General features: G+C 35.9%; 2 protein-coding genes across 2 annotated transcripts in view; both read right to left on the bottom strand.

Moving 5' to 3' along the window:
• LOC125832840 (uncharacterized) overlaps positions 1 to 16,297 on the bottom strand; it is a 592,533-nt gene that overhangs the window by 35,912 nt on the left and 540,324 nt on the right. The gene's annotated exons all lie outside the window — the stretch shown is intronic.
• On the bottom strand, positions 12,375 to 12,867 carry LOC125832827 (uncharacterized). Its single transcript, XM_049512017.1, has 2 exons — positions 12,761 to 12,867; positions 12,375 to 12,666 (listed from the first exon to the last, which is right to left on the bottom strand). The coding sequence occupies exons 1-2, from the start codon at positions 12,865 to 12,867 to the stop codon at positions 12,375 to 12,377; spliced, it is 399 nt and encodes a 132-aa protein (XP_049367974.1).

Below are 16,297 nucleotides of genomic sequence, written 5' to 3'. Positions count from 1 at the left end.
ATATTTTTATTTGATATGAAAATGTTTTCTTTTTCCAAGTTTGATATCTTGTGCTCAGCTTATAGAATCAAATATCTCTATTATTCATCTCTTCTTTCAAGGAAGGAAAAGAATAACAATTGAATAATATAATTTCACAAAACCAGTAAATACCTGCGTAAGCTTAGAAATGAAGAGCAATACCATTCCCCCAAATAAATAGAAAAGTTAGCGAAATCAAGAGAACGTCGCCAGTTTTCCCAAATGAAGAAATTAGTAGCTATGGGTAATTCTGGAAAAGATACATTGTTCGTATATATATAGAGAAGTATCACTTAAATGCTTTGGAACTAAAAAGAAAACATAGAACTTTTTTTTTCTTTTTATAAATTGATGGTTGAGTCAATTTATATGTTCCTTAACTAATTCAGTAATCATGATTTGAGTAGTGAGAAGATCAAATTACTTAACTATTATGTCTATCAAGTCTTAATACAGTAGCATAAATTATTACTCCAGTAGTTTTTTCTTGTATCGACTGAAGGGGAAGTCTTAGCATAACAGTACGAGTTGTCGTCCTATGACAAGGAAGTCATTGGAACAACCTCTACAATGGACTCTGACCCTTCATAGGACCATGTGCACAACGAGAGTTTAGTACATCAGACTGTCTTAAATGTTTAATCGGTATACACTAAGACCTAACGTGGCAAGAGAATGAATGAAGTTAATTTTTATCCTGAATTTATTTTAGTTATTGAAATGTCTGTTATTGCTTTTTCCAAGTACATGAAACAGAAGACCAAAATGCAACAGAAAAAAACTCCAAAAAACTTGTAAGTCAAATCTAAGTAGCAGAATGATGATTAGGTCTAAACCTTATATGGGCTCCTAAAAACTTAACATTTATGGTAGCTTCATAGGAAGTCAGGGAAAAACAAGAGAGGTACGAATATGAAAAGGAAGACAGAGAGCCCGAGTGAGTACTTTCTCGGAGAACTCTACAAGGGATAGTAATACGAGAAGTTGAACCTTAAAGCAGAATACCTTCTATGATTCTCAAATGAGTTGTGTGTCGAGCTGAAATAGTCAGATATTCTATATATACATTTACTCATGCCGATCTACTTTACACCTCTTATCTGTTTGCTTTGGGTCATAACTAGAATTTCTAACACCTAGCATATCATTAGTAAGAACTAAATGCTAAAATTAGTAGTTCTGTGCCTAGCTACAATAGTTGTTCGCAGCAGAGATATCAAACTTGGCAAAAACAACAAACGGTCTCCTTAATTCACATAACAACTACTACTACTATAACTGCGCCACAGACCCAAACAAGTTTGGGCTCCTTATTTACATACTTCCATTAGCTAAAAGAGTAGTTGGATAAATGTGCAGATATTCTAGAACATGGTTCTCAAAGGGTAAATCTGGGTCTTGTCGAGATTCCCTTCCCTTATAGGCTGAGTTTTAATTTGATAAGAAACATATAATTACTGTGTTCAAGCCAACTTACACACACCTCTATTGTTCCCCTAAACCAGTGTTATGGAAGGTGAAAAGTGCAAAAAAATTATATAAAAATATATATACTTAATTAGTCCAAGATTAATAATTATAATCATAAATGACAAATATATGAACAAAGAGTTTGAAAAAAGATTAAGCTAAAATAAATTATCAATTGTTTCAGAAGAAACTCATTGAAGAGGAAAAATATCTCTTAGAACTTTGATGAATGATGACGAAATATAAAGCGAGTAGAAGCACTCTATAACATGTTTTGAGCCTGCCTCGGTTCAAGGCTTAAGCATGCCTTTGGAAAATGAGGCACTTACTATTACTCCATATAGGCCTAGGATCAGAACAACCATAGAAGTTCGTATGCAAGTAATAAATACACTTGTTAAGTCATTCAGGATACAATTCTAAGCCAATTGAACATATATGACAACTGGAAATACTAAGCATGTAAGATATTTTAAGACTCGTTCTCCCAAAGTACAACAAAAGGATAATTGTAATGTTTCCTGTAGCACATGATGCGAATTACAGAGAGAAGTGAAACCAAATTTCACAATTCATACAGAAACGGCTAAAGTAAGGAACCTTAGAAAAAACCATCTGAATATTCTTCTAGAACTAGCTAGGCATATATCGGAAACAGAGGTCTGTGTACATTTCACCATTCTCATAACCCACTACACTGTGTAAATTGTTATTAAACACAGTGTTCAGACCCTAACCAAGGTGTGAATTAGAATTAAATCACAAATAATAGAAAAATTCAGATCTCAAATTCCAAACACTGTCCACTGGAATGACTTACTAGTTACTACCAAGTAGCAATCATTCACATGAAAACTTAATATGTAGGTAAAAACCATAGCAATAAGATGATATACATGAAAACTTAATAGGTAAAAAGACACATCAATAGTTATTGCTTTATTCGTAGAATGCATTTCTCGCCTCCAAACCACACCATTTATTTGCTTAATCAAAGATTTATCATATATAGTTCATATGAACATCAAAATAATACAAAAATGTTACTACAACAAGTCTAATTCAGCTTGTAATAATACACACATATTCAGGCATAGATAGAATGCATCAAAGATTGATCATATTTCATTTGAACATCAGCTCATAATCACACATCCAACAATAACAAAATCTCGTATTCATATACCGACAACGCAATCTCCACAATTTCCAGCTTTCCCCATATTAATTTCAACTCGGTGTCTCTGAGCTATTGAAGGTCCTTGGAATTTGGGGTTCAACTTAGAAGCCATAGCTTTGATACACTCATCTAAATATGATTTTCAATTTCACATGAAAAAATTCTAATTATTCTTCATCAAAAAAATTTCATCTTGAAAATTGGATATACCTTGTTTTCTCCTTATGAATATATCATCTTTAGTCTATGAATAAAAATAGTCAAAAGAAGAAAACGTGTGAGAAGGATCAAATATACCCTTGAATTATCTTTTCTTATTTAATAAAAAATATAAAAAATAAAAACTAATTTTAAATAATTTTTTTCACTTTCGTAAGAAGAAAAGGGTATATGTGAGTCATTTGTGTAGCATAGGGGTATATATGAGTCACTTTCATAATGAGGGATATATTAGCTCTAAATGACAAAGTTGAGGGGTATAGCAATCCTTTTGTGTTGTAATAAGTCTGGGTTACTTGAAAAGTGTGATGAATTATGTATGGCTTGTTGTGTTGATGTTATTCATGATTACTGTGCATATAAACTATTGGGGTGAGTTTATGGGGACTCAATTATTCACTTGTCTAAATTGTTTCAACTATTTATTGAGTTACCAAACTCAATTATTAGTTGTTTCTAAACTGTGTTTCTATTTATTATGATATACTTGGTTTTATAAATGGTGTTTAGTTTAGTTTGGTATAGGCGCTAGTTTTATGTACTTTTTCAAAGGGGACAAAGAGTTGGCATGAGAAATTGAGAGAGAATAGCAGGTTGGTTGATAGAACTAGTGGTGGCCTTGTATTTGTGAATCTCTATCTGGTAGAAGTGTTAAACTATGGTTTGATATTATGGGAGAATAACATGTAGGCTTGGGAAGCATTAGGATGACATAACAAGTAGGCTTGGGAAGTCTTAGGATGATATAACATGTAGGCTTGAAAAGTCTTAGGGGGACATAAAAGGTAGGCTTGGGAAGCCTTAGAGTGGCAAGAGGGTAAAATGTTTGAATATTAGAGTTAGCAGCGGAATGAGGTATAAGGATGGATTCACAATGGGATGGTTAAAGCATGCGGATAGAGACTGGGGTGGTGTAACTTTCATATTATATGTCTCCTTCTGAATGTATACTTTATATTATGTGGTAATTTCGGGTCGACCGATGATGTCTACTAGTATGTGTTGTTTGTACTGATACTACTCTTGTTATGCCACATGGCATAATCTAATTGCAAGAATGCAGTGATGTTTCATATGTGAAGACGATGATGATCTCCAGTAGTTTATATCCCTCTTTCCTTATGGTGGTAGTTGTGCCTTATTTCTTTCATAAATTATACTCTTAAGGGTCGTTTGGTTGGGAACTAGTTATCCCAGGATTAACTATCCTGGGGTTAGTTATCCTGGGATAACTTATCCCACCATGTATATGGGATAACTTATCCCATCACTATGCTATAAATGGTGGGATAAGTTATCCCAAACATGTCAACCAAACATGACATCTAAATTTTATCCTAGGACTATTTTTTTATCCAAAGAATATTTATGTTTTATCCCTCACACCAAACGAGAGGGGTAGTTTGGTAGAATGTATATGAATAATGCTAAATAGAGTGCATTAGTAATGCTTGCATTAGCAATGCATGTATTAGTTATGTCTGCATTAATTATACATATATTATTTTTATGCATTGTATGGTTTGATGCACTAAAAATAGCATACATTGCATAAAAGAATTATTTACGAAGATACTCTCCACTATTATGGTGGAAATGATGTAAAAAGATATTTTGAGGGGCAATTGGGTCTATAATCATTCTAATGCATGCATTAAAACCATTGCATTGCTAATACCTAGAAATCCATGGTTTTAACAATACACTCTTTAACACACAATAGAGTGTTTAACTAATGCAAACATTAGTTATACATTGATTAGAAAAGAGTACCAAATAAGGTAGTACAATTACACAAGACTAATGCATGCATTATCTTTCCTAACACACTCTATCAAACAACCTCTAGAAGCTCTTGTACCTGCTTAGACTAGTTCTTTGGGGGTGTTAGTATACTCTTGTAAAATAGCTTTGGATGTTTAAATCAATTTATGGTGATTTTATAAACTGGGAGAAACTGGAATTTGTCCAAGCGAAAATTAAAGGGCAAGTACCGAATAACATGTTGATTGAGAAAGAGAAGGAGCTAATACTTGAGGTGGAGAAATGGAGCTATATTGAGGAGCAGGTGCTTAGACAGAAATCTAGAGCAACTTGGATAGAAGGTGGTGATTCTAATGCCAAATACCTCCAAGCACGATGGAAAACTAGATCCAGCCACAATGTTGTTACTTTTGTGTATACTGGGTGCAATACTAAACTTACTAAGCCACCATCTGTTGAAAAGGAGTTTATTAAGGTGTTTTCTATCTTGACGAGGGATAGTGCAACCGAGTAACCCTGTGTTAACTCAGAAGTGGTTAAAAAAGGTCATTGTCTCAACCTACAACAACATGAGTTGATCAGACTAAAAACTTATGAGGAAATTTATGAAGCTATCAACAGTATGCCAAAAACCAAAGCCCTAGGGGTGGATGGGTTCTTGTTGAGTTTTTCAGTAGGAACTGAGAGATACTTAAGGCAGATATGGTCCAGGCTATGCAATATTTCTTCAGAACAGGTGTTATGTACCCTGCAATTAGCATCATTGCCATTACTTTGATACCAAAGGTACAAACCCCCACCCATGTCAAAGATTATAGGCTAATAGCATGTCGTTCTATAGTGTACATGATTATATATAAGGTCTTGACTAGGAGATTGAAGACAGTCATTGCTGACGTAGTGGGGCCAACACAATCTGATTTTGTTGAGGGAAGAAGCATAGTAGACAATATTTTTTTTAGGCATTAAATCTTTAAGTGCTGTTAGAACAAAAATACTCAAGAAACTGATCTGTTAGAACAAAAATACTCAAGAAACTGATTTGAAGAATAAAAATTGAGTGAACTTATGAAATTCCAGCTGTATATTAATTTGCATAAGATCTGAATTTATACAAGGAAAAACCTAACCATTTCCTATCTAGTAGCCACTAACAACCATAAAAGGGGCCACTAACAGCCATTAAAGGGGCCACTAACTTCAGAAAGTTAAGCAACTAAAGTTGACTAAGTCTAGCTTAAAAATAGGAAGCACTAAACTGAAATAAGTAAAAAACAGTAAAAATAATAAGCTGGAAAAAATGCCAATTTTCTAACACTCCTCCTTGGCATTTTTGTGGCAAACACCAATTCGTTGCCTCAGATCTTCAAACCTTTCCTTTGGCAATGACTTAGTGAAAATGTCAGCTAGCTGGTTCTGAGATGAACAATGAACAAGCAACACTTCATTAGATTGTTGGACTTCTCTAATAAAATGAAACTTGATCTTGATATGCTTAGTTCGACCATGAAACACTGGATTTTTTGAGATAGAAACTGCTGAACTGTTGTCACACATAATCTTGGTAGCTTCTGTTTGTTCATAGCCCAAGTCTTTCAACATCTTCCTTAGCCAGATAGCTTGATTCACAGCAGATGCAGCAGCTATGTACTCAGCTTCTGCTGTTGATTGAGTTGTAGTTTCTTGTTTCCTAGAGCTCCAACTAAAACAACTTGTCCCCAAACAAAAAAGATATCCAGAGATGCTTTTGGAATCATCAACTCCGCCACCCCAATCACTATCAGAGTACCCGATCAGGTTCATGGTTACTTCGGCAGATGTTGGGAAAAAAATTCCAAACTTGCTGGTTCCTTTAATATACCTTAACACTCTTTTAGCCGCTGTGAAGTGTGTGTCTCTAGGCGAATGCATGAACCTAGAGAGCAAACTTACAACAAATAGAATGTCAGGTCTGCTTGCGGTTAGATATAGAAGACTGCCAATTAAACTTCTATACATACTATCATCCACTTTTTCGGAATCCTCATCCTTGCCAAGCTTCACACCAGTAGAGATTGGAGTACTCACAGGTTTGCAGTCTTGCATTTTGAACCTGTTTAGAATATCTGAAATGTATTTCTGCTGGCATATGAAAATTCCATCACTGGATTGCAACACTTCCATGCCAAGAAAGTACTTCATGACTCCAAGATCAGTCATTTCAAAGATTTTCTCCATTTCATCCTTGAACCTTTGGATTAGTTCAATTTTGCTTCATGTCACAAGCATGTCATCCACATAAATTGAGACAATTAAGGACTCACCTGCAGTGACTTTCACATACAGAGTAGCTTCACTTTGACTTCTACTAAAGCCAAGTTGGATGAGATGATTGTCCATCCTCTCATACCATGCCCTTGGGGCTTGTTTTAGGCCATACAAGGCCTTCGTTAAGAGATAAACTTGATCCTCTGTTCCAGGAATTGAGAAACCATCAGGTTGCTCTACATAGATCTCTTCAGCAAGCAAACCATTTAAAAAAGCCGATTTGACATCAAGTTGATGAATCTGCCAGGAGCTATGAGATGCAAATGCAAAAATAAGCTTGATTGTGTCATACCTTGCTACAGGAGCAAATGTTTCCTGGTAATCCACACCATATTGTTGTGCGTATCCCTTCACCACCAATCTAGCCTTATGTTTGCAAATTGTTCCATCAGGATTGAGTTTTGTCTTGAAAATCCATTTTACACCAATCACCTTGCGATTTCTAGGTGTGTCAACAAGCTGTCAGGTTTCGTTCTTCTCGATCATGTCTAGTTCATCTTGCATAGCTCTCCTCCATGCCTGAGAGTCTTGTGCTTCAGCATAGCTTGTTGGTTCAGAGGTAACCAAGTTACACCGCTGATAGACATCTTTTAAGGATCGAGTTCCCCTCACTGGTACATCATCCACTAGTTCATCTTCTGAAAGTTGAGGCTGCTCTTTTGAAAATAAATCAGAATGAGAGGTCTTCTGATTTTTCCAATCCCAACCAGCTGCTTCATCAAACTTTACTTCTCGGCTGAGAATTAGTTTTTCTGATCTCAAACAGAAAATCCTATAACCTTTGGATGAACTATAGCCCATAAATATGCCTTTATGAGCCTTGTTGTCCAGCTTAGTCCTCTTTGTTTCTGGAACTCGATAATAGCATATACACCCAAAGATTCTGAGATGGTGTGCTGATGGTTTGTTTCCACACCAAGCTTCATATGGAGTCATATCCTGCAATGCCTTAGTAGGCAATCTGTTCAGCAAATATACAGAGGTATTGACTGCCTCCGCCCAAAACTGATTTGGGATCTTTCTTTCGAGCAAAAGACATCTGGCCATCTCCATTACTGTCCTGTTCTTCCTTTCAGACACGCCATTTTGTTGAGGAGTGTATGGTAATGTCAATTGACGTTCAATACCTGTGCTATTACAAAACTCCACAAACTGAAAAGAAGTATATTCTCCTCCATTGTCAGACCTTAAAGCCTTAATACTAAGATTACATTGATTTTCTACTAAAGCTTTAAATTGTTTAAAAACATCAAAGACTTCACTCTTCAGTCTAATGAAATAAACCCAACACATTCTGGTGTAGTCATCAATAAAGAGGAGAAAGTATTTGTTACCACTCAATGTATGTGTTTTCAATGGGCCGCAAACATCCGTATGAATGAGCTGAAGTTTCTGGTTAGCTCTCCATACTTGATTTGCTTGAAATGGCAATTTTGTTTGCTTTCCCTGTTGGCAAGTTTCACAAACTTGAGCATTAGAAAGAAATTCAGGCATCTTTTCCACTAGCTCCTTCTTTTTCATCTCTGCGATGCTTCTCAGATTGAAGTGACCAAACCTTTTGTGCCATAGGTTTGTACATGTTTGTGAAGTAATAGTGTAAGCCTGCTCAGTTATTTTCTCCCAATCAACTGAAAACATTATGTTGCTCATCTTGACATAAAATAATTCTACTCCAGAAGGGTCAGAAACAACACATTCACGATTCTTAAAATGCAGAGAATAATTATTTTCAAGCATTTGTCCAACACTCAACAAATTTTGACTCATATCAGGTGTGTACAAAACATCAGGAATAGTTTTGATACCTGATATTGTTGAGATAGACACTGTACCTCTGCCTTTGACTTCTACTGCCTCACCGTTTCCCACTTTTACTTTAGATTTGTAAGTATCATCGAGGAATTTGAACATTTCAGCATCATTGCACAAGTGATGTGTGCAACCACTGTCAAGAAGCCATGAATCAGAGGATTCATTGATTGAAAAGTATGAAACCGCAAAGAGTTGCTCCTTATGTGCATCCGCAGCTTCTGCTACTTGTGCTTGTAAAGAACCAGAGGCCTTTGCTCTTGATTTGCAGACCTTGGATATGTGCCCTGTCTGCTTACAGTTGCTGCATATAGCATCGACTCTCCACCAACAGTACTTCTCCAGATGTGTAGTTCTTTTACAATGTTTGCACGGAGGGAACTTCTTCTTAACATCTCCACTATTGTTTCCTCCATCATGCTTGCCCTTATTATTTTGGTTGACCTGTTGCTTTCCTTTACCAAATATTTGTTTTTGTACAGAGAAAGCTCCTTCAGTGAACTTGTCCCGTCTCATAGTCCTCCTTTGCTCTTGGGCTTGAAGAGCACTCATTAGTTCACCTAATGAAAGTTTGCCCAGGTCCTTGGATTCTTCAAGAGAGGAAATCTTAGATTCAAACCTCTCAGGAAGAGTCACAAGAACTTTCTCCACAATTCGTTTGTCTGTAAATTCTTCACCAAGAAGTCTAATGTTATTAACAATTAAGGAGATTCGATCAGCATACTTACTGATTGTTTCATCGTCCTGCATATTCAAGCACTCGAACTCTCTTTTCAGGTTCAACACTTGCATTTGACGTGTTCTATCGCTGCCTTGATATTCTTCTTTCAACCTATCCCAAGCCTCTTTTGCTGTTTTGCAAGCCATGATTCTGTAAAACACAGAATCTGCCACAGCATTCTGCATAAGCGACTTGGCTTTAGATTTCTTTGCCTTCTCTTCGTTGTTGGATTTGATTTGAGCCAAGGTAGGATTTGCTGGTAGAGCAGCAAGTGGTTTATCTTCCATCACAGTTTCCCAAAGTTCATAGGCTTCCAGAAAAGCTTGCATCTTCACAGACCAGATTTGGTAATTTTCACCGGTGAAAGTGAATGGTGGATTTAAAGGTAGGTTGTTGGATGCCATTTGTGTTGTAGGTTAAAACTCTTTGGTCCTGTAAGATCAACTAGAGGCTCTGATACCACTGTTAGAACAAAAATACTCAAGAAACTGATCTGTTAGAACAAAAATACTCAAGAAACTGATTTGAAGAATAAAAATTGAGTGAACTTATGAAATTCCAGTTGTATATTAATTTGCATAAGATCTGAATTTATACAAGGAAAAACCTAACCATTTCCTATCTAGTAGCCACTAACAACCATAAAAGGGGCCACTAACAGCCATTAAAGGGGCCACTAACTTCAGAAAGTTAAGCAACTAAAGTTGACTAAGTCTAGCTTAAAAATAGGAAGCACTAAACTGAAATAAGTAAAAAACAGTAAAAATAATAAGCTGGAAAAAATGCCAATTTTCTAACAAGTGCTACACAAGAAAGTGGATCTCCCCAAGATGTGTTTCAAAAGTTGATCTAAGAAAGGCATATGATACCTTAGAATGGAGCCTTTTAAGAAAGATACTCGTGTATAAGGGTTTCCTGGTAAATGTATACACTGAATTATGACATGTGCTTCTACTGTGTCTTACTCCTTACTAATTAATGAGGGTTTAACTCCACATTTTCAGGCTGAAAGAGGTTTGAGACAAGGAGACACATATCTCCTTGTCTTTTTGTCTTAGCATTGGAATACTTGGGAGGGAGCTAAGCATGCTTGCACATAATGGAGATCTCTACTTTCTTACCAGATGTAGTAAATTGGGTATTGTTCACATATGTTTTGTTGATGATATGTTGATATATTGCAGGGATGGTATTATTTCAATTAGACTCTTACATGTTGCCTTCAAGAGATTTTGTTGGCATCTGGACTACATGATAATATGTATATTGTTGGAATTCCACTAAACATCAAAAAGACATGATGAAGGAGTTGGGGTTTGAAGAAGGAGGACTACCATTCATATATCTTGGGGTGCCTTTAGATACAATGAAGATGAGTGTACATCACTATTTTCCTTTGCTAGAGAAGATCACAACAAAAGTTATATGTTGGTCAGCTAAGCAACTATTCTATGCAGGAAGAGTTCAGGTTGACTAGATTAGTATTGTTTGGTGTGCAAGAATATTGGGAACATGTATTTCTTATTCCTAAGAAGGTGCTTAAAGCTATTGAGGAAATATGTAGAACATTTTTACGGACTGGTGTTATTACTGTATCTAAAAAGGCTTTAGTATCGTCTTAGGATAATATTTGAAAACACCACGCTGTTGGAGGACTAAATATACTAAATCCGAGCTTGTGGAATAAGGCACATATCCCGAAACAGTTGTGGAATCTGGCAAGAAAGAAGGATTGCTTGTGGATTCACAATTTCTTTATAAAGAATAGACTTATAGAAACATTCCAGATTCCCAATAATGTTTCTTGGGTTGTGAGGAAGATCTTGGAATCAAGGGAGCTAGCATTGCAAGGGAATAATTGTCTATGTGCTCTACTTGCAGCTTTCGAGACAACTTAGAAGGGTAAAACTTGTTCCACAAAAAGGATATATGCTTTCTTGATGCCTCAATATTTTAAGGTGGAGTGGAGGAGCTGTACGTTACACTCTTGTGTGCATCCTAGATTCAAATTTATATTGTGTTTAGCTATCCAAAACAAACTTGCATTAACGAAAAGGTTGTTGAATTTGGGATCTAATTCCCTCCAGATTGTGCATATTTTGGATATAATTTATAATCATTTGATCACCAATATTTTGAATGTTTTAATACTAGAACTATATGAAGAAGGTTGTGTCACTGGGTGGGAATTAATAGAAGCATTCAGGATTGGCAAGCTGAATTGAAATGGGTGTGTATGCTAGCGAGTTAGAAACCATGAAGTGCTGAGATTCTACTAAGTGTTTTTGCTATGAATGTCTACGTTATCTTGCATGAGAGAAACAAGATCATAATCCAGAAGAGTATGGTGGATACAGAGGGAGTTTTGAAAGAAATAGTACTACTTATACATATCAGAAGCCAAAGAAGGAAAAAGGCACTCCAACAGTTTGTTGGTACTCCTTGGGAGATGTTAGTAGTAATCAGGTCTGTACAGAGAATTTTCTTTTTAGGTTGTTAATATTTTATTTATCAAAGTGATCGTTACAAAACATTAAGAGAAAAACCAGCACACTTGGATAAATTATCCCCAAGACTTGCTAAATATCACATTCAAACTATCTATTCTCTTCCTTTAAATCTTTACTAGGGATAGACATTGAGTTCTCGAAGTATACTCCCTAATCTTCCTTGGTGGGATCCTCTACCATGTATATATCCTGTAATATTCCTTATCATGAGCTCCTCATTCCTCTATTTGTTCTGAAAAATGCTGCAATTACGTTCCATCCACAGGTGATAAATGGTTCCAGCCAAAGTCACCCTGTACAGTTGGGCTTTACTGTTTCTACCTTTAATTTTTTTGATTGCCCATTGGTTTTCTTCATACCATTTCTTTCATTTTCATTGTATTCCTTGCCATGGTAGCACTTTGTTCCATACTCCAGTAGTGAAAGAATAGGTAAAAAAGAGATGATCAATATCTTCCTGCTCAAGTTGACACAAGGGACATGTCAAGACAGTTGGTATTCCCCATTTCACCATTTTGTCCTTTGTTGAGAGCCTCTTGTCAAGTGCAATGTACAATATAGATAGCCAGTTAGGTGCACCATAGTTTGTCCATACCAGTATTCTCCACTCCACTTTCACCATGTCTCCTCTAATCTTTCCATACACCTTTTCAATAGAGTACTTTCTATTTGATTCACACTATGTTCATTATAACCAACAGCTTGCAAATATTTGTGTGCTTTAAGGATTCATTGTACTAGCCAAGATAATTGTTTAACCTGGACGCCACATATTCCACCTTGTCCATAATAGCTATGTATCCATTCAACCCATAGTTTATCCTTCGTTTTACATAGGTTCCACGTGAGTTTTCTAATAGTTGCATTATTCCAGGTGAACACATCAAGAAAATTCATACCTCCACTAGCCTTAGGCCAACATGCTTCTCCCAGGCAAAAAGTGCCTTCTTAGATGCCCTGTCCACAAAAAATTCCTGCATATACTTTTAATAACATGTAGAATCTTCTTAGGAAGGGCAAAAATTTGTGCCGAAAAGATCTGGAAAGAAAACAAGATATTCTTCTCCATTTGATCTCTGCCAGCATAGGAGAGGAACTTAGTGGTCCAACTAGTAACTCTACTTAGCATTTTATCAATAAGAGGTTTCTTTCATGAGAGAATAGGTAGTCCAATCCCTATTCTTGTTTGTAAGTTACTTTTGGTTATCAATGCAAGATCTAATCTTTACCACCAAAAAAAGAATGAAGCTCTTTTATTGGAATTTCACACTCATACTCTAAAGCAATGATAAATTCCTAGCCTGTATCGAAGAATTTGTCAATATAATCTGAATTTCGTAATCCAATATCCCTCATTTCAAAGTGTTTTCCTAGAAAAGGCACGTCGACATTTTGAGGCCGCGATCCCGCGAGAATGAGCTAACCCTGAAAATTTGTCCTTAGTTAGGATTGCAAGCTACAACTCTTCTACATGAAGTTGGAATCGCCAGTAATCACCGGTCGTCGATACAATGGTGAATTCATTTCTGGGCCTTGTACACACCGCCCGTCATACTATGGCGGGGGTGAATTTAGTTTAAAAAATGGGTCACCTGAACCTGTGGTCATCCAACAAAATTCAATATAACTACTTGTATAATTTGTAAAATATATCAAATAGCAACTGAATGAGCCCATGATTACAAATAATTGGATGGCTCACTAGTTTGAGTGTTTGTTTTGCATTGTGAGGTTGAGAGATCGATTCCCAATTACTATATTCCTTTCTTGCAGTCGGCCTTTTTTGAAAAAAAACATTAAAAAATGCAGCATTGTGTTTTACTTCTATTGTTATTTTTACAAAAAAAATTAAAACTAATAATAATAATCTAAAAGTAGGTTCCATTGCAAGTATTTTATTTAACAAAAAACATGAAGTAGCGCTCAAACTTTCCAGCTGAAAAAAACCATTTCTTCCTTCTTTTTCGTTCTTTCAACTGAAATCACCATTCTTAGTAAGTAAACTAGCAAAATCAATTATAATATTTTAGATCTTTTCTTACGTGCAATGATCAACGGCGGCTCAAACACACAAGTGGTTTGAGACAAAATCAAACTGAAGCCTTACACTTTTAAGAAAAATTAATATTCTTTTTAGGGTAAAGGGATATATATACCCCAGAAATATTGTAAATGGTATTCAGATACCCTTCGTCATATTTTTGGGACATTGGTGTCTCTGTCGTCCAAAAACTAGAGCATATACACCCTTTATACTAACGGATGTACACGTGTCATAATCTTATCCGTCAATCCGATATTTAATATATCGGATCAACGGATAAGATTGTGCCACGTGTCCCTAATTAGTCTTCTGTTAGAGTAAAGGGCATATATGCTTTAGATTTTTTACGGCAGGGGCACCAATGTCCCAAAAATATGACGGAAGGTATCTAAATACCATTTACGATAATTTGAGGATATATTTGTCCTTTTTCCCTTCTTGTAATAAAGTCTACTTTTTAAATTTCTTGAGATGCAAAATGGTATATTTTTTTATAATTGTATTCTTTTAATAATTACTTTTTAATCAATAATTCATATAACCAATGCATTTAATCTTTCTTGCGACATAGTACTCTAGGAATATCAAATTTCTTCTACTAACTTTTTCTCTTAATAAAAAAAAATTTTGCAAATGATATTTAATATTTTTCTAATGAAAAAGTTATATCTATTATTGCTAAGATAATTGAGGTCCTTAAAATTTGGAAGCCTAAAGTAGTTGCCTTTTTTAAAGGGGCAAAGCCGTCCCTGACAATGGTGCACCCGTCTTCTTGAAATCCTAGATTCGCCTCTGACTATGGGTACTAGCCATGCACGAAGTCATTAGCTTAACCACAAGGAGGGGGATGCCAAAGTCAAGGCTAGTGACTGGACTGAAATCGTAACAAGGTAGTCGTACTGGAATGTGCGGCTGGATCACTTTCTTTTTTTCAGGGAGAGCTAATGTTTGTTGGGTATTATGGTTTGATACTGGTTCACTCCATCAAAAAATGAAGGAAGGGAGCTACCTTTGAGTTAAACTTGGAGATGAAAGTCTTCTTTCCTTTCTTGACGGTGAAGTAAGACCAAGCTTAGGAGATTAAGCAACCCATATATATATTGTAGGAAATTTCAACAAGCAACTTTTGTTTATCTGGGTTTTCATCAATGAGTACCTTTGAGAAGCATTTATGAGACTTTTCCTTGAATACCTAGGTAGCGGTTTGTATAGAATGTTCAAAGTCCATGTCAATTTGTCTATAGGTTATTTCAGCAAACACCTTACATGCAAAATTTCTTGAATAGATCTCCTAATCAATTATACTTTCTAACGGTGTATCCCCATCACAATTGCTACCAATTAACACCATCTAGGAAGTAAAATCAGTGGGGCACAAAAATTTATCAATGGAAGCGTCAAAAATCTCTAGAGGGACCTTAGAAATATATGTAGATCATAAGTTTCCACCATCCAAATCAGAAAGCATATTTCAATTATATGTCTTCCTCTTGTTTTTTACTGTCTAAATTAGATTCAATTGCAGCGTGAAGGATTTCTAGAAGAGCTATAGGTGCTACACTAATGGAGTAAAAAAAGGCCACACTCTCTGTTGAACTTTCAAAGCTCCATTATCGAAATCGCAAAAGCAATTTCACCTTAAAATGGTTCCAATCATAGAACTGTTTGTTGCCAAACAAACCATTGAACCAAATAATAGCTCCACCATCAAATTAAAATGAAGAATAAGGTAGCTAGTCTTTCTAGGAGAAGCCAAGGCAAGTAAAATACAGTTCTGCTAGAAAACCCATCCTTTTGGATACTAGTGCTAAATCTATTTAGTGACACCGCAGTTATTGGAGTACTATCAATTGAAAGAACCAATTGAACAAACCCGAATTACTCATTATATTAATAAGAGAACTACAATATGATTACTACTTTCAAATCTTAATTGCAATACAAACTATTGAATTACAATAGAAACACTGAATAACAATTAATAGAGATAAGAATTAAGATGAGCAGCTAGTGTAAATTTTGCGGCGTGGGTCGCTCATGTAGACTGACCTGATCCGGCTCGACCCGATCTGATCCAAAAATTTGTCTGAGAAGAGATAAGATCTAGTTATCTCCAAGAATCGCTCACAGTTTCAGTAGAGGTCTACAACCCTAGCACCTTCATCAGCCAGTGCTCCATCCCCCAGGTTTCGACAGGATCACAAGGGTAGGGCACCAGGCTCTAGGTCTCAGGGGAGTGCTTCAGGTAACAG

The sequence above is a fragment of the Solanum verrucosum genome, unplaced genomic scaffold, assembly GCF_900185275.1.
Source record: "Solanum verrucosum unplaced genomic scaffold, falcon-dt-bn FXZP01000037.1, whole genome shotgun sequence".
In the NCBI taxonomy this organism is placed as follows: domain Eukaryota; kingdom Viridiplantae; phylum Streptophyta; class Magnoliopsida; order Solanales; family Solanaceae; genus Solanum; species Solanum verrucosum.
This window is presented reverse-complemented; position numbering and strand designations above follow the sequence as displayed.